The sequence below is a fragment of the Penicillium hordei genome (genome assembly GCF_028827395.1).
Source record: "Penicillium hordei strain IBT 12815 chromosome Unknown utg000001l_segment0_segment0, whole genome shotgun sequence".
NCBI lineage: Eukaryota > Fungi > Ascomycota > Eurotiomycetes > Eurotiales > Aspergillaceae > Penicillium > Penicillium hordei.
The window spans coordinates 2,266,455-2,292,087 of record NW_026623142.1 but is presented as its reverse complement, the minus strand read 5'-3'; the positions used below and the strand labels follow the sequence as shown (position 1 = coordinate 2,292,087).

The 25,633-nt window shown below is 48.1% G+C and overlaps 12 protein-coding genes across 12 annotated transcripts; 8 read left to right on the top strand and 4 right to left on the bottom strand.

Annotated features, from left to right (window-relative positions):
• Nucleotides 1-828: 828 nt before the first annotated feature.
• tcsC (putative two-component osmosensing histidine kinase (Bos1)) lies at nt 829-4,922 on the top strand (the record flags this gene model as incomplete). Its single annotated transcript, XM_056891923.1, has 2 exons — nt 829-4,836; nt 4,896-4,922. The coding sequence occupies 2 exons, from the start codon at nt 829-831 to the stop codon at nt 4,920-4,922; spliced, it is 4,035 nt and encodes a 1,344-aa protein (XP_056756918.1).
• An 865-nt stretch (nt 4,923-5,787) lies between these two features.
• N7537_000864 (uncharacterized protein) lies at nt 5,788-6,199 on the top strand (the record flags this gene model as incomplete). The annotated part of the gene is made up of 2 exons (XM_056891922.1): nt 5,788-5,880; nt 6,035-6,199. 2 exons carry the CDS (start codon nt 5,788-5,790, stop codon nt 6,197-6,199), a joined length of 258 nt encoding a protein of 85 aa, XP_056756917.1.
• A 519-nt stretch (nt 6,200-6,718) lies between these two features.
• N7537_000863 (ribosomal eL24 family protein) lies at nt 6,719-7,436 on the bottom strand. Its single transcript, XM_056891921.1, has 2 exons — nt 7,397-7,436; nt 6,719-7,329 (listed from the first exon to the last, which is right to left on the bottom strand). Exons 1-2 carry the CDS (start codon nt 7,399-7,401, stop codon nt 6,762-6,764), a joined length of 573 nt encoding a protein of 190 aa, XP_056756916.1. The 5' UTR covers nt 7,402-7,436; the 3' UTR covers nt 6,719-6,761.
• Nucleotides 7,437-7,602: 166 nt separating this feature from the next.
• Nucleotides 7,603-8,085, top strand: pam18 (putative mitochondrial DnaJ chaperone (Tim14); the record flags this gene model as incomplete). Its single annotated transcript, XM_056891920.1, has 4 exons — nt 7,603-7,653; nt 7,707-7,780; nt 7,841-7,894; nt 7,947-8,085. 4 exons carry the CDS (start codon nt 7,603-7,605, stop codon nt 8,083-8,085), a joined length of 318 nt encoding a protein of 105 aa, XP_056756915.1.
• Nucleotides 8,086-9,019: 934 nt separating this feature from the next.
• On the top strand, nt 9,020-11,964 carry atrR (transcription factor atrR; the record flags this gene model as incomplete). Its single annotated transcript, XM_056891919.1, has 7 exons — nt 9,020-9,193; nt 9,247-9,374; nt 9,441-9,802; nt 9,856-10,352; nt 10,405-10,580; nt 10,640-11,203; nt 11,253-11,964. The coding sequence occupies 7 exons, from the start codon at nt 9,020-9,022 to the stop codon at nt 11,962-11,964; spliced, it is 2,613 nt and encodes an 870-aa protein (XP_056756914.1).
• Nucleotides 11,965-12,548: 584 nt separating this feature from the next.
• Nucleotides 12,549-15,373, top strand: N7537_000860 (ATP-dependent metallopeptidase FtsH/Yme1/Tma family protein; the record flags this gene model as incomplete). Its single annotated transcript, XM_056891918.1, has 2 exons — nt 12,549-14,520; nt 14,583-15,373. 2 exons carry the CDS (start codon nt 12,549-12,551, stop codon nt 15,371-15,373), a joined length of 2,763 nt encoding a protein of 920 aa, XP_056756913.1.
• An 865-nt stretch (nt 15,374-16,238) lies between these two features.
• Nucleotides 16,239-16,739, top strand: N7537_000859 (uncharacterized protein; the record flags this gene model as incomplete). The annotated part of the gene is made up of 1 exon (XM_056891917.1): nt 16,239-16,739. One exon carries the CDS (start codon nt 16,239-16,241, stop codon nt 16,737-16,739), a length of 501 nt encoding a protein of 166 aa, XP_056756912.1.
• Nucleotides 16,740-17,478: 739 nt separating this feature from the next.
• N7537_000858 (DUF1295 domain protein) lies at nt 17,479-18,590 on the bottom strand (the record flags this gene model as incomplete). The annotated part of the gene is made up of 2 exons (XM_056891916.1): nt 17,479-18,165; nt 18,222-18,590. 2 exons carry the CDS (start codon nt 18,588-18,590, stop codon nt 17,479-17,481), a joined length of 1,056 nt encoding a protein of 351 aa, XP_056756911.1.
• A 264-nt stretch (nt 18,591-18,854) lies between these two features.
• Nucleotides 18,855-21,040, top strand: N7537_000857 (DNA topoisomerase 3; the record flags this gene model as incomplete). Its single annotated transcript, XM_056891915.1, has 7 exons — nt 18,855-18,941; nt 18,993-19,193; nt 19,244-19,422; nt 19,476-19,645; nt 19,694-20,016; nt 20,068-20,204; nt 20,254-21,040. The coding sequence occupies 7 exons, from the start codon at nt 18,855-18,857 to the stop codon at nt 21,038-21,040; spliced, it is 1,884 nt and encodes a 627-aa protein (XP_056756910.1).
• Nucleotides 21,041-21,192: 152 nt separating this feature from the next.
• Nucleotides 21,193-22,251, bottom strand: N7537_000856 (uncharacterized protein; the record flags this gene model as incomplete). Its single annotated transcript, XM_056891914.1, has 1 exon — nt 21,193-22,251. The coding sequence occupies one exon, from the start codon at nt 22,249-22,251 to the stop codon at nt 21,193-21,195; it is 1,059 nt and encodes a 352-aa protein (XP_056756909.1).
• A 1,282-nt stretch (nt 22,252-23,533) lies between these two features.
• On the bottom strand, nt 23,534-24,113 carry N7537_000855 (uncharacterized protein; the record flags this gene model as incomplete). The annotated part of the gene is made up of 3 exons (XM_056891913.1): nt 23,534-23,809; nt 23,861-23,932; nt 23,988-24,113. 3 exons carry the CDS (start codon nt 24,111-24,113, stop codon nt 23,534-23,536), a joined length of 474 nt encoding a protein of 157 aa, XP_056756908.1.
• Nucleotides 24,114-24,383: 270 nt separating this feature from the next.
• Nucleotides 24,384-24,782, top strand: N7537_000854 (uncharacterized protein; the record flags this gene model as incomplete). Its single annotated transcript, XM_056891912.1, has 1 exon — nt 24,384-24,782. The coding sequence occupies one exon, from the start codon at nt 24,384-24,386 to the stop codon at nt 24,780-24,782; it is 399 nt and encodes a 132-aa protein (XP_056756907.1).
• Nucleotides 24,783-25,633: the final 851 nt, after the last annotated feature.

Sequence of the window (25,633 nt, the reverse complement as noted above, 5' to 3'; positions counted from 1 at the left end):
ATAGATACATTATGCATGTCGATATACGGAGTATCTCAGGTATATATATATATATATCCATGTGTCTTATGTGTACCCATGAAAAAAAACCATAGTTGATCAGTCCGTGCGTCCCCAGTCACCTGGGCATTTTTATGTGCAGAAACATATCCCATTTTTTTTTACCTATTTTTACCTATTTTTACCCAATTTGACCCATTCTATCTCTCTTCTTTTTTTTCCTATTCAGACACGATTTATAGATTCTACCTAAAGATTTGAGACATATAGAAAAAAAAAGAAATCACCCTCCAAAAAATCACCCAAAACCCCAAAGAGGCGACATATCACCGCCCCTTTCAAAATCTCTTTACCCCCTCCCCCATCCAAATCCCGCTTTTCTCTTCTCATCCTCAAACCTCCTTTTTTTATATTATTTGATTCGACAAACCTTTTTTTTATTATCTGTTGTTTCTAAGTTTCTTTTTGTCTTTTCCCCCGCAGAGCCATCCAAGTGGTGGCTTACATAACCGGGCGCGTTCTCCAGGGCTCCAGGGATCCAAGGCTTATCCACCTATTTTCCCCCTTCCCGACTTTCCAGATTCCCTTTCATATTTATCCCCGGTTGACTCGGGCTCTATTTATTCCTATCTTCTATTTGGACTTCCCCCCCCTCATGTCGCCTTAATTAGACTATATTTCTGTCATCCGGTCAGGATCCAGACTTTCCAGTGAGTGATCCTAAAGCTTTATTTCCGATACTCTACATCCCATAATTCTCAACTGGGGGTATTGGTACTATAATATGTGTTGGATATTTGTACTATGAACTAACCTATGTAGGCCACAATGGCTAGCGCGGACGACACACTCGTGGCCGCGGCTGCCGTGCTGCAGAATCTAGCAAGAGACGAATCTACCCCCGGTTCCTCTTCGCCCCCATTTGATTTCCAGTTAGCCAACGGTACCAAATCGGCCAAACTTCCCGGAGAAAGCAGTCCCGCCAAGGCAGCCTTCGAGGCCGAGCTTGAGGCCCTGGTGCGCCGCGTGCACCATCTGGAATTCCAAGCTGTCAGTCACCACAATTTCCAACAGCAGGCGGACCCCTACCAGACCACTCCGTCTGCTGAAGAGACCAACGAGAGGAATTTCTTGAGGACATTTGGGCTCTCTCGCTTGTCGTCCGGTCAAGATTCTGACTCTCTGTCACAGCAGCAAAAAGCGATCCCGGCCGCCGCGGACGAACCGCCCCTGGGAGAAATAGACGACGAATCCGATGATGAAGATGATAACGGCACCCGTGTCGTGCGGGAGGAGGATATTAGCTTCCTCCGCAACCACGTACAAAAGCAGGCCGAGGAGATAAGCAGCCAAAAAGATATCATTGCTCAGGTTCGCGACGAATTGCAAAAACAGGAAGAGCACACTCGCCGTGCTCTTACCAAGGTCGAAAATGAGGATGTCGTTCTTCTCGAACGTGAGTTGCGCAAGCACCAGCAGGCCAACGAGGCCTTCCAGAAAGCTTTGCGTGAAATTGGTGGTATCATCACTCAAGTCGCCAACGGTGATCTGTCTATGAAGGTCCAAATTCACCCGCTGGAAATGGACCCCGAAATTGCAACCTTCAAACGAACAATTAACACTATGATGGATCAACTGCAAGTCTTCGGTAGCGAAGTGTCTCGTGTCGCACGCGAAGTCGGTACTGAAGGAATACTCGGTGGACAAGCCCAGATCACTGGCGTCCATGGTATCTGGAAAGAGCTTACAGAGAACGTCAACATTATGGCCAAGAACTTGACAGATCAAGTGCGAGAAATTGCCGCCGTAACTACTGCTGTCGCCCACGGCGATCTTAGCCAGAAGATTGAGAGCCGGGCTCAAGGTGAAATTCTGGAGTTGCAGCAAACCATCAATACCATGGTAGACCAACTCCGAACGTTTGCAACAGAAGTTACTCGAGTCGCGCGTGATGTCGGTACGGAAGGTGTACTAGGAGGACAAGCTCAGATCGAGGGTGTCCAGGGCATGTGGAACGAACTCACGGTTAATGTCAACGCCATGGCAAACAATCTTACCACGCAAGTGCGAGATATCGCTACGGTTACAAAGGCTGTTGCGAAGGGTGACCTCACGCAGAAGGTCCAGGCCAACTGCAAGGGAGAGATCGCAGAGTTGAAGAATATTATCAATTCTATGGTGGACCAACTACGACAATTCGCACAAGAAGTCACTAAGATTGCCAAGGAAGTCGGTACCGATGGTGTTCTTGGAGGCCAAGCTACGGTGAATGATGTCGAAGGAACATGGAAGGATTTGACAGAAAACGTCAACCGCATGGCCAACAACCTGACCACGCAGGTGCGTGAGATTGCGGATGTCACTACCGCGGTCGCTAAGGGTGACCTAACTAAAAAGGTTACTGCCAACGTACAAGGAGAAATTCTCGACCTCAAGAGCACGATTAATGGCATGGTGGATCGTCTCAACACCTTTGCATTCGAAGTTAGTAAAGTGGCTCGTGAGGTCGGCACAGATGGTACCCTCGGTGGCCAGGCCAAGGTCGACAACGTGGAAGGAAAATGGAAGGACCTGACGGACAATGTGAACACCATGGCGCAGAATTTGACGTCTCAGGTCCGAAGTATTTCCGATGTCACGCAAGCTATTGCCAAGGGAGACTTGAGCAAAAAGATCGAAGTGCATGCCCAGGGAGAAATTCTCACGCTTAAGGTCACCATCAACCACATGGTGGGTCGACTCGCTAAATTCGCTACGGAGCTTAAGAAGGTCGCCCGAGATGTCGGTGTTGACGGCAAGATGGGAGGACAAGCCAACGTGGAGGGTATTGCCGGTACTTGGAAGGAAATTACCGAGGACGTGAATACTATGGCCGAGAATTTGACGTCGCAAGTCCGTGCTTTCGGTGAAATTACCGATGCCGCCACCGACGGTGACTTTACCAAGTTGATCACGGTCAACGCGTCTGGTGAAATGGATGAGCTGAAGCGGAAGATTAACAAGATGGTTTCCAATCTGCGGGATAGTATCCAGCGAAACACTGCCGCCAGGGAAGCTGCCGAACTGGCCAATCGTACCAAATCAGAGTTCTTGGCCAATATGTCGCACGAGATCAGAACGCCGATGAACGGTATCATTGGAATGACCCAGTTGACATTGGATACGGATGATCTCAAGCCGTACACCCGAGAAATGTTGAACGTCGTACACAACTTGGCGAACAGTTTGTTGACTATCATTGATGACATTCTGGATATTTCCAAGATCGAAGCCAACCGTATGGTTATCGAGAGCATTCCATTTACCGTTAGAGGCACTGTCTTCAATGCTCTCAAGACCTTGGCCGTCAAGGCCAACGAGAAGTTCTTGAGTTTGACCTACCAAGTTGACAATACTGTTCCTGATTATGTCATTGGCGATCCATTCCGTCTCCGCCAGATCATTCTCAACCTTGTTGGCAATGCTATCAAGTTCACCGAGCATGGTGAGGTTAAGCTCACTATCCGAAAGTCGGACAGAGAACAATGTACGACCAACGAATATGCCTTCGAATTCTCAGTATCCGACACGGGTATTGGAATTGAAGAAGATAAACTTGACCTCATTTTCGATACCTTCCAACAAGCCGATGGCTCAACCACCCGCAGATTCGGTGGCACTGGGTTGGGATTGTCGATTTCCAAGCGGCTTGTAAATTTGATGGGCGGTGACGTTTGGGTAACTTCCGAATATGGACATGGAAGTACCTTCCACTTTACCTGTGTGGTGAAACTCGCAGACCAGTCTTTGAACGTCATTGCCAATCAGCTCTTGCCGTACAAGAACCACCGCGTGTTGTTCATCGACAAGGGCCAGAACGGTGCTCAAGCTACCAACGTCATGAAGATGTTGAAGAAGATTGACCTGGAGCCGTTGGTTGTACGGAATGAAGAACATGTTCCACCGCCCGAGATCCAAGATCCTTCTGGCAAGGAATCAGGCCATGCCTACGATGTTATTATTGTTGACTCGGTAGACACGGCCCGGGTCTTGCGGACGTTTGACGAGTTCAAGTACATTCCGATTGTTTTGGTCTGTCCTTTGGTGTGTGTGAGCTTGAAGTCGGCTTTGGATCTTGGTATCAGCTCATACATGACTACCCCGTGTCAGCCGATTGATCTTGGCAACGGTATGCTGCCGGCCTTAGAAGGCCGGTCGACGCCGATCACCACCGACAACTCACGTTCATTCGATATTCTTCTCGCGGAGGATAACGACGTGAACCAGCAGCTTGCAATGAAGATTCTTCAGAGGCATAACCACAACGTCTTTGTTGTTGGTAACGGCTTGGAAGCTGTCGAGGCTGTCAAGAAACGTCGTTATGATGTTATCCTGATGGATGTTCAGATGCCAGTCATGGGTGGCTTTGAAGCCACTGGCAAGATCCGTGAATATGAACGCGAGAGTGGGCTTCAACGAACCCCGATTATCGCGCTCACTGCTCACGCCATGTTGGGTGACCGGGAGAAGTGTATTCAGGCCCAGATGGATGAGTACTTATCCAAGCCGCTCAAACAAAACCAGATGATGCAAACTATTCTCAAATGTGCTACCCTTGGCGGGTCGCTATTGGAGAAGAGCAAAGAGTCTAGGATTTCGAGCAGCGGGGAAATGCACCCTAACTACTCAATGAATGAGAACCAACAGCCACAGCCCCCACAACAACGGTCAAAGCAGCAGCCCTTGCCGTCCCCTCGCCCGGTTGTAGATTCCCGGTCTATCACAAGCTCTGGTCCCATCACCCGGGGCAGTGTGGTCAGTCCCTCGGAAGAGAAAGAAGAGATGATCGACGAGCGGGTACGTTAGCTGTATGTTCAGAACCGAACTCTAAAAACAGCTTGGCTAATTATCACCAGGCGTTGCTACGATCCAACAGTACATGAGTTTAGCATATTTATTTCCATGCAGATGATTTCGATGCGACTATACCTTGTCTATATGAGTCTCATCTACTTTTGTCTACTTCATACCCACTTACGTCTTTCCCCTCCGTCTATTATGATTCTCCGTCATCAACCTCCACCATTGCATTCGCTTTTTTTCTTCTGAATTTCATTTCTCCTCCTATTGGAGGTGGTGTTTGGCGCAGTCTACGATTGGACCTGGTTTGATCTATATGGAAGGATGACCGAATAGGGGAGTTTTCGCTTACCAGAAGGGCGCTTTGTTCTTTTTTACCTCTTGCTCTACCACTTTTTTTTCTCTTTCCCATCTAGCCTCTCGCTTTTTCATCCCACACCCGAAGCATCTTCTTGCCGTCCATTCTTGTACTGTATTTAGTTTGCTACTGATCATACCAAGCGCGGCACAAGAACACCGCTCAACTTCCTCATGGTCTTTTCTTTTCTATCGTTTATGCGTATTTCTTACCTAGCTCGCAGATCATCTAGCTGCCAGCTATCTCTCGATCTATCTGTTCTGGACTACCTATCTTTAACCCTTCCAACCCTGCATCGCGCGCTCTTTTCCTTCATGGTATACCTGACGACCTCAATTATTCTTCCATATTCTACCTAGACTTTGGCCATTCGATCAGTACTGGTGTTTTAGGCAATTTCTGGCACCGACTTTACATAGTCCGTCTTTCTCCTCTCCCTCTTTTATTATACTCCCTCTCGGAGTATCAAAAGGAACTTTTGACGGCGTGGCTGCCTAGGGCCTGAATGCACGGTTGTTTGCTCCCAATAACCTTCTGCTGCATAGATATTCCTACCACGTTGGAAGTTTGTGAGACAAGCACGATTCTTTATGCCATCGCCACAAAAGCCCATGCCTGCTTGGGCAACCCCCTGTTTCATCTCGCTCACGTTCACGAATATCGGAAGTATCTTCCGTGGTCCTGTAAGTGTGAATGTCGAATGTCAAATCGTCACTAACACTCCCGTTACTGTTGCCTGGGCTGTGACTACTGTTCTTCTGCTTCACATCTTAATGTAACCCCTCTAGAGCCTTGTTTTTGGGCACTAAACCCCCACCGACATGATCAACTGCGCAGCTAAAAATAACAGGCACCAAGACTGCGACTATTCAGTCTTGGTATTATCTACTGGAGTCGAGACCGGCAGTTCAGGTTAAGAAGAAGGCTAGGAAGCGACAATACCACCCAAGTGACGACGGTAGCGACCAAGGTAGGAAACGACCTACCGTGTCGCATAACTAGAATCCACAGATCTAAATGGAATCGAGGACATATTTTCTTGGGTATGCTGCGGTCCAGGGATCCATGATAGCGTAGCCATTTGCTCCTGGGATGGCGCTCCTCCAACAACCAAGTATGGACTCTATGAATCGTTATTGACTACTATAGAGAATTGAGGCCTCAAGGCTATTTTGCGGTCTATAGCAGAGGAGTTGGTGGGGTTGACTAAGAGGACGTTGTCGAGAGGTGCTATAGACGAGAAGGTTATAGTAGGGCTTGCTTAAATGGGATATTTGTTGGGGTCGTTCTCCAAAGATCTCATTATGGTCGTTTGACCACTCTGGTCACTGTACAGACTAGCAAACTAGCAACCTATGTAACATAGGTTATTGTAAACACATTTTTATTAGCCTCCCAAGCAGCAAGAGGCTAACAGCCCACTGGATATGAGATATGATGAAAAACATTGATTGCTTTTAAAACACCAAAGCATGCCCAACTCCGAAAATCTGCGTGTTGCAGGAACCGTGTCGTATCTGAGAAAGCATAAAACAAAAGAAAATAGATGCCCAGGATAAAAAATTTAGTCGATATCCATCTGCTCCTCCACTCCACCATCCACCAAAAGCTTGGCCTTCTGCTTCTGACGGATTCTCTCCTCGCCGTGGACTCTGTTGGAAACCTTGCTCTGCTCGGCAACCATGGGGAGACCCTCCTCGCGCTCGCGGAGTTCCTTCCGAATGAGGTGCTCGCCCTCGTTGACGACCTTGCGGTCCGCCTCGCGCTGGCGGTCGCGGGCGAGTTTGCCGGCCAGGCGGCGTTTCGTGAACACACGCTCGCGGCGGGTTCTGATCTCCTCCACTCTCTCCATGGCAGTGATGGTAGCAGCCATAAGGTTGCGGTCGTACTTGACGGGGACGTTTCTCTTCTTGGCGAACTGGGACAGGACAAGCGACGAATCCACGATCATCTCCTTTCCGCGGGCGGCGCGGTGAGTCTTGGTCCACTTAAGCTTGCGGGGCTGACGCTTCATCTTGAAGTTCTTGTGGCACTTGGACCGACAGAAGCGGAATTGTCGGGCATCGTTGCGGACGAATGTGATGCCCTTACTCGGGAAGGCCGGGCGGGAACAGAAGTGACAAGTTTCAACACTGCAGAAAAAATGAATATTAGCGTTCCGTAGAACAGGTACAGACAAAAATTAACAGCAAAACTTACCGCATGTTTGTGGTGTGGTGTTGGTTATGTCTTCGTTGAGTCGCAAGAAACTTTTTCTGTAGCTCGGGCCTGAATGGTGGAGCAGACCACGCTAAACCCTTTTGGGGGCACCCGCGCTGACTTTTCTATCCCGGCGCCTCTTCGCCCATTCCCCGGTCCAACTGACTTGATCTCGATTCGCAACTCTATCCTTCTCAAACTACAAAATGACCTCTGCTCTCGCTATTGGATTTGGCATTGCCACAACTGCCTTTTTGGTGAGTGAAAACGCTCTTTGTTCAGCAGCACGGGACTAACTCACTGTCTACAGGGCCGCGCCGGTCTGGTCGCCTACCGCCGCTCCAAGGGAGGCTTGAACGCTGCCGGAAAGGCATTCTATAAGGGGTTCGTGGACATTTTATCGTCTTATGGTTATATAGAATATTGACTAACGTCACATCACAGAGGGTTCGAGCAGCGCATGAACCGTCGGGAAGCGTCCCTGATTCTACAACTTGCGTATGTGCTAGCTACAAACCTTTGATATGCCAGAACTGACATGATTACTTAGCGAACGAACTTTGACCAAGGAGAAGATCCGCAAGAACCACCGCCAGCTCATGTTGCTCAACCACCCCGATCGCGGCGGCAGCCCATACTTGGCGACTAAAATTAACGAGGCGAAGGAATTCCTCGACAAACATGTTTAAGACTTTGCCAGTGTGACTTTGATTTCTCTCTTCTCCGGCAATGGCCTTTGGGCATCGATGGAAAAGCGATTTTTAGGTCTCGATATTGACCAACCGGTCATCATATTTTGGGCACATAGCGTGGCGTTGGTTTGGCATTTACAAGATCGGAGGAACAGGACTGCTCTTTACGAACCTTGTTGTATTATATGTACTGTTTTCACATATCCCTACGAGATCGCCGCTCTTCGTTGAATGTACTTTTATATATTACTATTCCATCTGGCATCGAACCGGCAATCCCCGGCATCATATCAGATCATGCTGCGAAATTGTCGATCTTAGCGACTTTTAGTCACCAAACAGCTCAACCCCTGGACAGTAAGAAACACGTAGGCCCAAGACTCGTACGGTGATACGGCCTGGCATAGGATCCGTCCTACCCCATATAAAACGCCACACACCCTTTTCGCAATAGTTATCCTACACGGAAAGAAAAATGGTGTTTGATCGGCGTTAAGGGTGGGGTGGACTGGAAGAGATTGAACGGATGCCAATGCCCCTGTTCTCCGGATCGGACGAAATCGACCGTCCACTCGGTGGTCGGGTTTCGCGGGTTCCGTCATGCCAAATTATCTTCAAGGCAGCAACTCGTATAGCGTAACTCCGTATAGTGTTTTATCCTCTTACGTCTAACGTTAAAATCATATCAATCAGCATCTCACGTGTGGTTGACTCATCTCTTACCTAAAGTCCCAAACTTTTTGAGGTGCTTGTGTTCAATCCCTTGGGAAAAAAAAAGCTTCTATCCTTCCCATGCGTCATTCATTTTCATAAATCATAGCGCATTCTCTCTCATCTCAGGGGGTGAAAAAGAAAAGGCCCCGCAATATCGATTACTTATCACCGCCATTACCTCTACTCCGTGGAGTTTCCGTTGCCCCTCAAACGCAAAATGGATGGCTTGGGGGACGGCGACGGCATGGGCTTCGACCCGCCTATGATGAACCACACCCCACAACTCTTTAACTACGACCATCCTCAGATGCAGGCGGGGTCTATGTACGATGATTTGTCAGTAGGCGCGGGGGACGAGACCAACGATGCGAAGAGACGGAGGATCGCGAGGGTGAGGATCATTACCCATTACAGAGATTGAGAACATATCTAATGAGCGAACAGGCGTGCGATATGTGTCGGAAGAAGAAGATTAAATGCGATGGAAAAATGCCAAAATGCTCACACTGCATCAACTACAAGACGGAATGCATTTTCACACAAGTGGAGAAGAAGCGGAATCCCCCTAAAGGGTATGTATACTTGTATACTTCATTGCATATAAAGTTCTGTATCTGACTCGGTTATCTCTTACATAGAGCGAAATACATCGAAGGTCTGGAAAACCGACTCGGCCGGATGGAGTCGTTGTTGCGTTTGTCGGGTCTGTTGTCAGAAGACGATGGCGGCAAGACGGATCTCGGAACATTGGAGAAGCGGCTCGCGGATCGAACAAATGCGATGAACGCAGCAAAAAGCTCCAGCATGTTCCTGGCTCAAGCAGCTGCAGCGCAACAGGCCCCAAGCTCCCACCACACCACACCTCGTATGGACTCCAACTCCAGTCCTCAGACAGCCGCTACATCACCAGAGTCGCAAAAGTCGGAGACCGAAGTCGAGGCGCTGTCGGATATGATGTGTTCTTTGGTGACAAACAACTGCGGGGAGACTCGGTATATTGGTAGGCTTTTTTTTGTGCAACCGGGTTGATCTAGTTTGTTAACATTTTCACAGGATCCTCATCTGGATTTTCTATATTCTCTCCAAAGGGTATTCAATGGGTCAATGAGAAAACTGGCGATACATCCTTCCAGGACATGATATCGTCGGCATATGTTGATGACAATAAGTGGATGTACTGGAAACCCGAGATCTTCAGCGATATTTTCGCAAGACGTGTGTTCAAGCCTCTACCGCCAAAGGAGGAAGCTCTTTCTCTATTCAAGGACTTCTTTGAAAACTTCAATTGCATGTTCCCATTGTTCCACGAAGCGACATTCATGCACCTGGTGGAGCGGCAATACTCGCGCGATCCCTACGAGGGTTCGGGCTGGTGGGCAAGTATAAATGTTGTCCTGGCGATTTCTCACAGGCTTCGGGTCATGAGTAACTTAGTGCCACACGAAGAAGACAAAAAAGCTTGGCTTTATTTGAAGAACGCTATGGGAGTTCTGACTGAGCTCACAATGCGTAACACTGACCTATTGAGCGTGCAAGCGCTATTGGGAATGGTAAAGTTGTCCTACTCTGGTTTTGGTGGCTTTATCTAACATAATCTTCTAGTCACTCTTCCTTCAGGGAACCCCTAACCCACAACCTGCTTTCTTTTTAGTCGCTGCGGCGATTCGACTTTCCCACAGCATTGGTCTACACAAACGTGGTTCTAGCTTTGGCCTTAACGTGGTCGAAGTTGAGCAGCGAAAGAGAGTGTTCTGGATCGCCTATCTTCTTGACAAAGAGTAAGACCTGCTTCTAGGCGCCCGCATACCTTTCCTTTGAATACTGACCGATTCCTTAGCATCTGTCTACGCTCTGGTCGACCACCAGTACAAGATGACGATGATATGAATGTCGAGCTGCCAAGCGAAGATCCTCCAGATAATGTTGGAAATGTGCCATTATCTGACGGTAGAAGCAAGTTCAATCTATTCCGGGCATTCTGTGAATTTGCCACTATTCAAAGCAGAGTATACAAGCGACTTTATTCTGCCAAAGCATCGAAACAATCAGACGGTGAATTGCTCAATACCATCGGTGAACTTGACAAGGAGTTGGAAGACTGGAAAGACAACATTCCTATCGACTTCCGCCCCGAGTACGACATCCAAGCTACCTACACCCCCCTCATCATCCACATGGTCGTTCTACATTTTGCCTACTACAATTGCTTGACCACCATTCATCGGATGTCGGTTCATCACGGGTATTGGACAAGCCGTTTGTCCAACTATGCCATACAAGGGTTGAATGCACGGCCCTTGAACCCTAGGGTGTTCTTGTCGGCAGTTTTGTGTGTCACTGCTGCCAGAGCATCGATTAATCTGATCAAGTATATCCCGCAAGGAGACTTTGCTTGTGTTTGGTACGTTTCATAGAATTGTGGGAACAAACAGCTGCTAACTAGATATCAGGCTGATCCTCTACTACCCGGTGTCTGCCCTTGTAACTATTTTCGCCAACATCCTCCAGAACCCTAACGATGCTCGCGCTCGATCCGATATTAAATTAATGAGCGTGGTAGTCAATTTCCTGTCCACGCTAGTCTCCGATGAATCCAATGGCAGCATCAAGCGTATGCTAGGTCTTTGTGGCGAATTCGAGAGAATTGCCAAGGTGGTCTTGGATAAAACTGAAAGAGAGTCTCATTCGCGAAAGAAACGCAAGAATGCAGAAGACTCTACAGGCGCAGCCGACGAGCAGTCCACAACCTCACCCTCCGCCAAACGTACACAACCACCGCCCACCTCCGCATCCTTCTCTCCCTCCATGTTTACCAACCCTCCGCCTGCCGCCCACTCGCCCGGCACGGGAGGACCATTCCCGGGGACTACGATGCCCCCAACAAATAACCTCCCAGAAAACCTCCCAAGTAATATCCATGCCATGTCTGGCATCGGGCAGGAGTTCTCAGACATGCTGAGTCCTGATCAAATGGCTAGTGTTGGATTCTCTGACCAACACCCATTCAGTGCCAGCCCCGGTATGGCACCATTCCAGCAGCCATTTGTCCCACAAGATCTCTGGCAGATGCCAATGACAATCGAGTGGGACTGGGCGGATATGTCCACCAATTTTCCTCCTTTTGAAGGAGCTGGCCCCGGCGGGCCGCTGCCTGGGCAGTGATTATGGGTGTATGATGGACCAAAATCCCCTTCATCTACCTTTTATGTAACTCATGACGGTGGGGTTATTGTTTCCGGTGTTATCTCTCCATACTAAACTATCTCCACACATCTTGTATATTGAAGCGCTCCTCTTGTTATTCCGAAACCATCCCTAGGTCTCCATAGGGTGACCAGAATAATTATGGGTTTCCATTACGCAGCGAATGGCGCAAAGGCGGGTCCTATTCATAGGAATATATACAGACAGATCTCCAATTAAATCCAAATAATCTTAGACAATTTAGTTCAATAACGGAATTTACAAACAACTGTCTTGAAACGGGCTCACGGCTTTAAGCTAATTCCTTCCGTGCTCCCCGGGGCTAGCACTGCCGATGACTCAGCCGGATCGGCGAAAATTTAGAACCGACTGGAACCACACGGCGTCACGTCGGACCTGGATGCCTCAGAGCTTCTCAACTCCTAGCTCAATCCCGCCTCACGCCTGATCTTGATGGATTGTGATATCATCCGTCACCTTTAAACTCGATTGACCACTTTTACCCCCGCCCTCGCAGCCCTCGGGGCTCCCATTCCTCGACCATGGCTACCTTACTCCGACGGCCAGGCAATCTCGCTCGTTACTCGAGGAAAGCCGCGGAATCTACCGGTCGTACGGGACTGGCTTCCGTACTTCTGCGACCATCAAGACTCTCATCTCTGGTTTTATCAAGCCGCGCTAGAGCCTACTCCACGCAAGGTCCGACACCCCCCAACAACAACGGCCAGAACAACACATCAGATGGCCGCAATAATGATCAAATAAAGAAGCCGAAGTGTGTTCTCACTGAAGCTGAGTTGAAAATTGTGGATGAATGGCTGGTGGATATGGACGTGGAGCGACGTACCAATGTCCGAAACTACCTCATGAGCAATGGACTTCCACCGGAAGTCAGGGCGCACATCGATCCTAATCAAGAACCGTCATTAATGGATCGCGTTAAGATGACGCGATTCCTGTGGCAAGTCTCGGCTTACCATGCTGATGAGCGTCTAGCTAGACAGGAAGAAATCGCAAAGCGCGGTATCGCAGACTTGCGCACCCCCTTTGAAAAACGCAGTGATGCGTCCAAAAGCAACGAAGAATCTAGCCTCCGCTTCAATAAGGACTCGGAGCAACAACCACAAGGACAGCAATCTGCAAAGGAGGGCGGACAGCAACCCAACGCACAACCACCAAAGGATCCCAAGCAAGACAAGGATCCTAAGGACGAAAAGGATACCAAGGAAAAGCAAGGTGCTAAGAATGACCAGCAACAGCAGAAGAAGCAACAGGGTGACAAGAAGGGCAAGGTGCCCCCGAACATGGGCAAGGTCCTCGAGTTCCGCTTCGATCCCGTTTCATTCTTCGTTACCGCTCTCGTTACATACTACGCCTACCGCAGCTTTTTCCCTGGTGAAGGTGGGGGCAGGGAAATCACTTGGCAAGAATTCCGGGCGAACTACCTTGAGAAGGGCCTCGTGGAGAAATTGACCGTCTTGAACCACACCAAGGTTCGGGTTGATCTCAACCGCGAAGCTGCAACTCAAGCCGATTCAAATGGCCAGCCTGCCTCCTATGTCTTCTTCAGTATTGGTTCTGTCGACAGCTTCGAAATGAAGATCGAGGCAGCTCAGTATGAACTCGGTATTCCCTCGCATGAACGTATTCCTGTCGCCTATCACGATGAAACCCCTTGGGGCGGTGTCTTGATGTCATTGGCTCCTACTCTTCTCTTCCTTGGTGGTGTCTTCTGGATGTCCCGGCGTGCCGGTGGCGGTGCCGGTGGCCAGAGTGGAATCTTTGGCATCGGAAAGAGCCGTGCCAAGCGCTTCAACCACGAGACCGATATCAAGATTAAGTTCTCCGACGTTGCGGGCATGGACGAAGCCAAGGTTGAGATCATGGAATTTGTTAGTTTCCTCCAGCAACCCGAGCGGTTCGAGAAGCTGGGTGCAAAGATTCCCCGTGGTGCCATCCTTTCAGGTCCCCCCGGTACTGGTAAGACATTGCTTGCTAAGGCCACTGCTGGTGAATCTGGTGTGCCTTTCTACAGTGTCAGTGGTTCCGAATTCGTCGAAATGTTTGTCGGTGTTGGCCCCTCTCGTGTCCGTGATCTCTTCGCCAATGCCCGGAAGAACACCCCTTGCATCATCTTCATTGATGAAATCGATGCTATTGGAAAGTCTCGAGCAAAGTCGAACGTTGGTGGTGGAAACGATGAGCGTGAAAGCACTCTCAACCAGATTCTCACCGAGATGGATGGTTTCAATACCTCTGAGCAAGTGGTTGTCCTGGCCGGTACCAACCGACCGGATGTTCTCGACAAGGCCCTGATGCGTCCCGGACGATTCGACCGACACATCTCCATTGACCGACCTACCATGGACGGTCGTAAGCAAATCTTCCGTGTTTACCTGAAGAAGATTGTCACCGACGAGAACCTGGAGTACTTGGAGGGCAGACTCGCCGCTCTGACTCCCGGTTTCGCTGGTGCTGATATTGCCAACTGTGTGAACGAGGCAGCTCTTGTTGGTAAGTTTTTATGCATAATCTCTTCGTTGTGTTTCATCAAAGCTAACAATTTCCTCTTGCAGCTGCCCGTGAAAACGCAGACAAGGTCGTCATGAGACACTTCGAGCAAGCCATTGAACGAGTCATTGGTGGATTGGAGAAGAAGTCCCTTGTCCTGTCTCCCGAGGAGAAGCGAACCGTCGCCTACCACGAGGCTGGCCACGCTATCTGCGGTTGGTACTTCAAGTGGGCGGACCCACTGCTGAAGGTTTCGATCATTCCTCGCGGACAAGGTGCACTGGGTTATGCCCAATACCTCCCGGCTGGCGGTGACACATATCTGATGAACGTCAACCAGATGATGGACCGCATGGCCATGACTCTAGGTGGTCGTGTCAGCGAAGAGCTGCACTTTGAAACCGTGACTAGCGGTGCTAGTGATGACTTCAACAAGGTCACTCGCATGGCTACTGCCATGGTGACTAAGTTCGGCATGTCGTCCAAGCTTGGTTACATCTACTACGAGGATGACGCACAGCAACAACTCCACAAGCCCTTCTCCGAGGATACTGCCCGCTCTATTGATTTGGAGGTGCGCCGTATCATTGATGAGGCCCACAAGCAGTGCCGCGACCTCCTGACCGAGAAGCGGAAGGAGCTTGGTATTGTTGCCGAGGAACTTCTGTCTAAGGAGGTTCTTGGACGTGACGACCTCATCCGTCTCCTTGGCCCGCGCCCCTACCCCGAGTCTGGCGAATTCGCCAAGTACTTTGATGGCAAGGGCGGCCAGACCATTGCCCCACCGGACCACCAGAACCCCGAACAAACCTCTGGCAAGGATGGCCGGGACGAGACGCCTATTCCTCCTTTATAGATTAGGAGATTGTGTTTCTTTGCATTCCTGCGCTTTGGTTTGGTTTTGGTTCAATTTTAGGAGGCATTATATCACTGTAGCCTCTCTCCTTTTTGTATTTATCGATCGCATATCCCGTTTCTTCTCCTCTCTCATCCTCTCTTTTTGTCTACTCTCATCCACAACACCTTTCTCCCTTTCCTCCCTCGTGCTCAATAAGAAGATCGCCTCCTTTTTTATTTTCTCTCTCCTTTGCCCCCTTCGACCATTTCCATGTCCAGTTGGATCTGTACAACTTGTACTGAGTGTATATTAGGGAGTTATTTTGAAACATGTCTTAGATTGGAAGTTCATGTCTCTTACGCGTAAATATTGTTGAATGACTCGTGTAAAACTCACCAAATAACGTTATATCAGACCCATTGGCTAATATGTTATCAAAATCTCCATTGATGACAGTCAACACATCCGAGACATGCAAATGTGTTGCACTTTATCCCCAATTATTCCCTATGAGGTATGTCTCAAAACACCCATCCAAGGAAGTTGACCCTCAAAACTTCATTGCGAATAAAGACTGGTGCATACAGGTAGTGCATACAAACCCCCAAAGAGACTCAAGGCAAAGAAGACAAACGATCTGGCTATGAAGACGACGTCTATATGCATGAAAGAGCTAAAGACTGATCAAGGACACATTTATGGCACTCAATCTACTAGCAATTTAGTATAATCCCACAAACCTTACAGTTAAGTTCATACGAGAGAGCATTGCACTCCAAGGGGAAACACCTAGCCCCAGAGCGCCAATTAAATCAACATTTTCCTGTCCTCAGGCAATAGTTCATCTATCAGAGCTTCAGGCTGGGATCCTGATTCATCGAAGATGCTACGTATCCCTGCACTTCGAGACGAGAATGGTCGGGATTTACTCAGTGATGGCACAAGTTCCAACAAGAGCAGCCCCGCAGTCGAGACGGAGTGGATGAGCGATGCTATCCGTGCATTCGATTGTGTTTGGCATGATCCAGCAAGGAGAAAGCAGCCCGGCTGTTTCCAACCTGGCAACGGCGGATCTAGCAGGACTGCTGTATCTCAAAATAGACAGACCCTGGCCTCAGACACCTACCCTACTCCATATAGGATGATAAAACTGGAGCAGTCTCATCAATACTGGCATACGATGGAACACCCCTATCAGCTTTCGCACGACACAATATCCCAATTCTACAGCCCGGATTGTTTGAAAGAAAAGCTGCTCGGCCCGGAGAACTACAAGGATTGGACGGGCCGGATGAAGAACCCTGAGCAGTGCGGTGGATTGTGGATCACTGATGCTGATGTTGAGGAGGCGATACACATCAGCTTAAGCACACAACGCATCTAGTCTAACCTGAATCTTTGGATGATGGTTTTCAGCAACGTGTCACAGCTCATACGACAGGAACTATAGACTCGGGAGGAATTGGATGCACGGGAGACGTGGCAATTTCAGGAGAGAACGTATTGGAGAGACGTCCCCATGAAAATGCGTTCGGTCAAGGGCCTACGTGATATCACGGGTATCGGATATCAGGCATGACGAGTGTGCGTCATTGAAAGAATACATAGAGAAGATGGTGTTGTGCAGCCGAGCGATTCAATGTAACCGCGGAGAGAAAGATGGTGGCGATGGAGGGAAACACAATGGCCGCGGAAAGAATCGCAACCACTTGAGGGGGTATGGAGCTACATGGCTACGGTGCCAGTTCATCTTGGTGAATCTTGGCCCGGAGTGGGGGGCTAGGGTCTCTGAATTGGTGGGAAAATTCGAAGATAAAGAGAGAATGAATGCTGCAATATGCACTTTCAGAGGACTCTTCCCAATCATCTAAGCAGGCATGCAAGTTGCTCGTTACACGAAGAGTTGTGGTGCATGATCATGTCTTAAAAGTCCTGTCAATACATATCTCATGTTCTGTTGCAGTGAATGATTAGTGCTTGAGCATATTAAAAATAGCGTGCATTGTGTCAAAATCGATGGATTGAGGTAAAATGGTGAGAAAGTGGAGAAAAACACAGGAAAAACATGTCCACCCATATGGTTAAGAACCTCATCATCCTCTGCTTATATATCAACCAACACATTAAGTGCTCTTCTTGCTAGTCTTCTTGGTATTCTTCGCCTTGACAGACAGGCGAGGGATAAACCTGCCAACACGAGCCTGGTAGTCGCTGTACTCGGGGTATTTGCCAGCAGTGATACCCTCAGTTAGACGCACGCTTCCCTGGAAAATAGCAAGATATCCCAAAGCACCCAGACCGGCCCAGTTGTAGTAAGTCTCGGTGCGGTAGCAGGACCACAAATACATGGTCAACCAAAAGGCCTGCTCGGCAACAAAGTTGGGGTGTCGCGACCAAGACCAGAGGCCACTGACAACAAAGCCCCGCTCAAGATCTTCGGCGGAGAACTGGTCCTTGTAGGGCTCGGGAATACGCGCGTTGGTTTGGTACTCCTTCTTAGCAGACTGGAACTGCCACTGCTGCCCGTCGGCGAAGAATTCAATAATGACGAAGAAAAATGCAGCACGGGAGAAGGCCAAGTCAGGAAGGCCAAAGGTGTCGGTTCCCTGGTTGTAGGCGGCGACAACAAAAATGTAGGTGGGAGCGGTGATGAGAAGGAGCAGCAGCGACTGAGCGATTGCAATGAATCCGAGGTTGAAAATCATGAAAACAAAGCTATTGTTCACTTTAGAGCGCACAATCTGCCAGCGGTAATCTTCCGAGCCAATTGAGTATCCTCCTTTGCGCCAGTAGTTGAAAGTCAAGCGAACCTATTCCATGATTCGAGTCAGCATATGTAGAGGCTGGGAAAGAAGAGACAACTCACACTCCAGACAACAGTGACGGCAGCGATTGTATCCAAAGTCTGGGTCTGGATACCGGACAAACGAGCCCAGACGGCGAAATGCACATTGTACAGCGCGGGCAGAATGCTCCAAAACCGGTCTATTTGTGAATAGTTCCGGTTTATCTCGGCCGCGATGAAAAGCAAGCCAGCTAGAGCTCCACCGAAAGCAAGCGCAGAGACAAGCGGGTTGGTAGCTAGATAGACAGCTCGCAAGCTATACACATCGGTACCAGCTTCGCGCAAGCTGTCGGGTAGCCATTGCAACTGAGACAAGTAGGGCAGAACGGTGAGCTGAAACGAGGTATAATCCAAAAGGGACTCCAAACGGGGAAGTGGTAAAGACACCATTGCTGTGCTATATGGGATCAAAATGCCGCAGGAGGAAAGGAAAACAAAACCGTTTGCTCCGGTGGAGTTGGACGGGTATGTTGGCCAGTAGTTTCCTGATTTGGAATAGCGTGCCTAAAAGGGAATAAATGCCTCAGGCATAAAGCGCGTCTCAGGCACCCAATCTCTTCGCGTCCGAGCCATCCAGAACAAGATGTGATCGACATTAGGACATTCAAGGCCACCACCACGATGAACTCCATATGATCTAGATTGGGGCTCATCATGGCTCGCAAAATTCTGTGTGTGGCCGAGAAGCCTGCCATTGCCCGCGCGGTGGCCACTCACTTGTCGGGAGGTGCCTTTCAGACAGTGGGTTCTATTTTAAATAATTTCGATGAATCCAGCTAACATCAAGCATAGCATGCTATTCGTGGGAATCAATATGTGAAGAACTATGAATTTGAGTTCAATTTCGGTGGTGCCTGGGGCAACTGCTCGGTCACCATGACCAGTGTAGTGGGCCATCTGACCGGCCTGGACTTTGACCGCCAGTACAAAGGTTGGATGTCCTGTCCTCCAGGGTCACTATTCGAGGCTCCTGTGCAAGAGACTGTTGACAAGGTGGGAAATTTCCAGCAGCTGTCTTGACCGCATGCTGATGTCTTCACTAGGACAAGCTACCAATTGCGGAGAACATCCGCAACCAAGCCAAGTACTCTAAAGCCCTATTCATTTGGACCGATTGTGATCGCGAAGGTGAGCATATCGGTTCTGAAGTCCGTACTCAGGCAAAAGCCGGAAATGCTCGGATCGAAGTTAAGCGAGCCAAGTTCAGCAACACAGAAAGCGCGTAAGTAATGTTGATTCTTTTCCTAGTGTCTACTCAAACTGATCCAAGGATAGACATGTTCGTCGGGCTGCTCTAGAACCAGTCAACCTTGACGAATACCAGGCCAGTGCTGTGGCTGCCAGAATCGAGCTGGATCTTCGAATCGGCGCTGCATTCACCCGCCTACAGACTCTACAGCTACAAACAGTGGTGACAGCCTTGAAGGAAAAGGTTATTAGCTATGGTAAGTTGTCGCTCATTACAGATACAAGTAGCCCAACTGACAAGTTAGGATCCTGTCAATTTCCTACTTTGGGATTCGTTGTCGACCGATACTTGAGAGTCCAGAATTTCAAGCCAGAAACATTTTGGGGCATCAAGGTCATACTCAGCCGTGAAGGCAAGAAGGTCAACTTTCTCTGGAAGCGAGTACATTTATTTGACCGAGCAGTTGTGACGATGATGTTAGAGCGGTGTTTGGTTGCAAAGCAAGCCAAAGTCACGAAAGTGAACCAGAAACCTACAAGCAAATGGCGGCCGTTGCCCTTGACCACGGTCGATCTACAGATGATGGGCAGTCGATTTCTTCGTTTGGACAGTCAGACCATCATGAAGGTAGGGAACAACTCTTGTATTGGATGTGGATGATATCTAACAAGCTCAAAGGTAGCAGAAGCACTTTACACCAAGGGATTCATCAGCTATCCCAGAACCGAGACAGATCAATTTGACAAAGCAATTGATCTAAAAAAACTGATCGAAAAGCAATACCCCGACAGCTCTTGGGGCCAATACGCTCGAGAGTAAGCTTATTGGACTTGCCTTTCATACAGAACACTAATTCCTATGTAGACTTATTGATGGCAAGTTCAAGACTCCTCGCTCTGGTCGCCACAATGACAAAGCCCATCCACCTATTCATCCTGTCAGCTGGGTTTCATCAAATCAATTGAATGCCAATGAAAAGAAGGTCTATGAATTTGTTGCCCGTCGATTCCTCGCCTGTTGTTCTGATGACGCGAAGGGTCAGAGCACAGAGATTGAAATTCAATATGGCGACGAATCCTTCCACACCAATGGTCTTATCGTGTTGGAGAGAAATTACTTGGATGTATACGTCTATGATAAGTGGGAAAGCAGCCAGCAACTTCCCAACTTTGAACGAGGGGAGCTCTTTGAGCCCACAGAAGCCAATATTTTCGAAGGCAAAACAACTGCTCCGAACTATCTGACTGAGCCCGAGCTCATTGGCCTGATGGATGCCAACGGGATTGGTACAGATGCCACAATGGCAGAGCATATTGCCAAGATCAAAGAACGTGAATACGTCGCCATAAACCAACGAGGCAGCGGCCGCAGCTCAGTACAGGAGTTCATTCCGACCCGTTTGGGTGTTGCCCTTGTGGAAGGGTATGACAATGTTGTCGAGGGTCTCCCTAATAGTGTGTCTCTCAGCAAGCCGTTCCTTCGCAAAGAGATGGAATTGAGAATGGTTGAGATTTGCTCGGGCACTAAAACTCGACAGGAGGTCGTCCAGCAGAGTCTGGATATGTACCGAGAAGTCTTCATTCACACACAGAGACGCATCAACATGCTGAAGACTGCTTGTCGCAAGTATCTTACTGAAGAAACCACGTAATGATTGTCAGTCGCTTACAAAAGGCATCATATATAATCATAATGAAATATTCAATCGATTGAACTTTGAACTCTTCGGTCTTCAACCGTGACATCAATTAAATTTTCAGAGAAAGGAACATGAAATCTCCTATGCAGATATGAAATGAATCTTCACATGCCCTGGTCCTGACCATTGCGCTGAACTCCTTTTCCCTTCTTAAACCCCGGGCTTCCCTTGAATCTGGGGATTTCGTTAGGATTTCCTGCGATGTTGCGATTGTAACCTCCATCCATCTGCTCAGGGGTAGGGCTCTTGCTAAAATCCAAATCGGGCGGGTCCAATCCTTCAGGTAGGTCGCTGGACATGTTCTTCGCCATCAATATGTTAAGCCAAGCCAACTGTCTCGGAATCTGAGGGAAACTTTCAGTATTTCTCATCAGATTTTGGTGTTGTTTACTAACCTCATCCAATTTGGACTCAATGTCGATCATCCCGGACGTGTATTTGCTTTCCATCAGACCAACAAGATGCAACATACAATGTTGGAGATCGGCCGAGCAGTTTGTGATGGATTCTGCCAGATGAACGAAAACAGGCCGTATTTGTTCATTTTCTCGTCGAAAGTCTCGGATCTCTGACATCAAGAAACCGAATTGTTGTTGTATGCCGCTCATTTGGTTAATGTAATCGTATTGCAGGTCCTCGACGTGCTGCTTGATGTTACCCGTAATCCCAAAGCCCATTATCTGTATTCCGAGAATAATAAGAATGAGAATCGCCATGACAGTGAAATACAGCGTGTTACTCTGGGCTGAGTTGGACTGCTGCAGTTGGTAGCTGAGCTCCGTTGCCGAGCTGCTGTTCAAATAGAACGGGGCGGGCATCGCTTTGGCACTTAGGTCTAACATTGTCGTTGTGACTCCCCGGTTGTCGATGTGTAGTGATACTGCCTCAGCCGAGTTTTGCAGGGCCAGCCTGGCATTCTCGTACTGTTGAGCATCGAGTGAAAGTTGCAGAAGGAGATCGTATTGTGAGATTGCGTCGTGATCGGGGAAGACTAGAGGGTGAACTTTGCGCAAGCTGTGAATGGTATACGCAATTTCGAAAGAGCTGAGACTCCGCCAGAAGAAAGAGTTAGAAGGAGTGACTCCGGTCAACGGAATGGAATGCCAGATGCCAATGCTGCTGAGGCCGGCAAAAACGGCTCCCAGCACCAATTGGTCGAACATCTTTATGGTTTTAATATCAGATCAGTGGATTTCAAGAGACTCAAGGGAATCTCCGTCTTTCTCGGTGTCTTGAGAGCTTAAATACATGGCGAAGAAGGCAACACTGCAACAATGAATAGGCAACTCTTTGTTTAATTCGCGGTTTTCTCATTCAAACTTGAATAACCATTCATTGTTTGGGCTGGTGATTGAGAGTTGCATTATGTCTAGCACGATTGTTTCTTTGTGTGGACCATTTGGGCTGTGGCTGGTTTTATATTCAGCTGTCTTTTGGGATCTCCCTATTTATATCCCACATCTACTTCTACAATAGCTATTGGGGCTATATAGAAGTATATCAATAGATCTGATTCCATTCAACAATGTTGAGCTAAACCCCATATTTTCTATAATATTCAAATCCTTATCTAAGCATACACAATAATGACCTCAAAGGAAATCACTAACACTTAGCACAAAGAGACTCTAAAAACATGTCAGACAGGGTTGGAAATTGTTCTCTCGATGATAGAGGCTTTTTCAGAAATACTACAAATCCCTTTGATCACATTGAAAGGAATATGAGATTTAAGGAAAAGTTCAAAACAAACAAAAGCATTATTATCACTAGTTTCTATGTATACATTTTAGACTGTGAATATTCTAGCGTAAAAGTGAACGATCTTGATGCTCTATTCCAGAAGGATCCAATATCCATACTATAGAATATTGATAGTTGATAGTTGACTGTGTAACAAACTAAATTAAGCTGACAAGACATGGATGGATCTTTTCGTGGCTTTCCTCATGCAGTTAGCCATATTCATCATCTGCATGTTTAGATAAACATAGACTAGAGACGCAAAGAACCGTTTCGGTGTTTATGCCGTAGGTTTCTATCCTTGGAACACTTGTCTGTGCTATCACTAGGTTACCAGCCAACTTGAAATTGGATAGTAATTAAGCTCCAGGTTACCTATCTTGACCTAGGTTCTCTCTCTCAAGGTTTCTTTGGGATATCGGCTTTGTGTGTTCTTGTATAATATTGAATTACATATGCTATGCATATAACCCCTAGAGTTTCTTGTATTACCCTACTAGCCCCGTGAAGCCCACACCTGCCCTGCCGAGGTCAGGGCCATCCTAAATTAGTTACGTATGGTATTGAATGGTTGATCCAGTTCATTCGATGGTCAAATGTCTTATGAGCTCAGTGCATATGCGGCAATTTTCAATGGCGACATAGAAAGAGGCAACATCTGCCAAAAGGGAGATTTTAGTCTGCCGCAGTATCTTCATCCTCTCAATCGTCATCCTCGTCGTAGTCTTCGTTGTCTTCCTCCGCATTTTTCTCATCGTCTTCCTCTGCACGGTTATCCCCCGCATGGTCATCCTCTGCATCGTCGTCCTCATCGCTGTTCTCGTCGTCACCATCTTCTTCAGCCTCAAACAGGGAGTTGTACCACTGAATGGCGGCATCCTTCCTAGCCTGCGTCAAGCGACCCGTGGCACTCGTCGGGAGGTGTAGGCCATGCCTGGTGAGGTGTTGACGAAGGTTGTTAGTCGCAGAGGTAGCCACCTGCATTCAATCAATAGCCAATTCGGAAAGCCTTAGAATAAATGCACTGACATGGTTGTGTTTACATCCCGGTACGCGACAATAGACCTCGCCATGGTACACAATGATTTCACCAGCAGAATTCTGTTAACACAATTAGTGAAAGTTTCCTCAGTTAATTCTCCTCATATAGACTTGCCGTCGTGTAAAGTGGGAGCTTGAGTTCCCTGGCCTCAGTCTTGACAAGGTACTCTCTGTACGCGTTGCAGCATCGTAGAAATGCGGGACAGTTATAGCTGTCTAGCAAAGGATCAGAGACAGACATTTCAATATCTGTTTCGGTTTCAGAGTTCTTTCCTGGTGGAAGAGAGGATGAAGAAAACATCTGGAAGAGGAAAAGTGGTTTAGATGCTCTTGCAGGCAGGTGGGCAGCTGCTTCCTTACCTCAGGTCTTTCCCTCTTCGGCACCACATCTTCGACATCACCTCTTCTCTTGCTTCATCCTCTCTCTCTCTCTTTCTTTCTTTTCGAGCCTCTGCCTTCAACCATATCAGCTCTACTCATCGTTATTTGCCTCTCGAATTTCCCATCCAACATGGGATTCTTGTTCGCAACACCGAGGGATGTGACACTCATTGTCATTGAAGAGCCGAGCGAGAACGATGAAAATGAAACGAAGACAGCCTTGTTTCATGTTGATCGCTCAAAACTTATCCTAAGCCGTCCATACTTTGAAAGAATATTCTCATCTCGGTGGGAAGGATCCAGAAATCACAATCCCACTCTCAGAGGTGACACGATCAAAGGCATGGAAGTGATGTTAGGGGAAATTCATGGAGTGGACACCAAGCCAGAGGCTGTCTTTGTTGCAGATGTCTGGTACACAATCAAGGCCTGCAACAAGTATCAACTGGATCCCAAGAAGCAGGTGGGCTGGTTCGCACAATGGATCAAATGGATTGACCAGGAAAACCCCGCAAGATGGGAGGATTGAATTTCAATCGTCAGCTTCTATTTCCTTGCCATTTCTTTGATCATGCAAAAGCATTCCAGCACGTGTCAAGGAGACTCGTCTACAACACGACAGGTCATATCTCAGAAATGACACCAACAGGCTCGCCATCTTTTGAGCCAATGCATATGCCCCCTATCGTCATGCGTAAGTTGGAATCACTTACATTCCTAAGGCTAAATGGTTCTAACTCGCAAACAGAACAACCGAACACAGTTAGAGGGCGGCTCAGGGCCACTCTTCAAAGATCTCTTTTTGAAGATGTAAATGTGGCTATTGATTATGCTCGTTGTGACTGTGCAGCGTGAAATATCTTTTCCTACATAAGGCAACTACATAGAATTGGGGTATGGCCGCTGGATAGTGACATCCACAAAAATTCCGTCCATGACATTCTTGATCGACTGGAGAACTTTGATGATGACAAAATCACAAAAAAGCCATCCAGTATCAGCGCAGAGATGTAATGCATGCTCCCGCTCCTGGAAACGTGTGGTGGAGCATACACGAAGACAGGTTGAAAGCTATTTCGATGGTCTGTGTCTGGATCGTATGCAGAATCATCCTGACGAGAATTCTGGATACTGGACTCTCGACACCCCAAGATACGTGTATGACAACACTTGCCGCATCAGACACGGCGAGCCGACATGGTACTTCGGTTTCATGGGCCGTCGTGACAGAAATCCATACCGTATGCAATCCTGAATGAACAAGAAGAATAAATCTTGACTGCATCACATCCCCTATGGCTTCAAAAGACTTACACAATATAGGTAGAATATTGATTAAAATTCCGGTATATTAGGCTTCCTAGTACCGTCTTCGTTTGG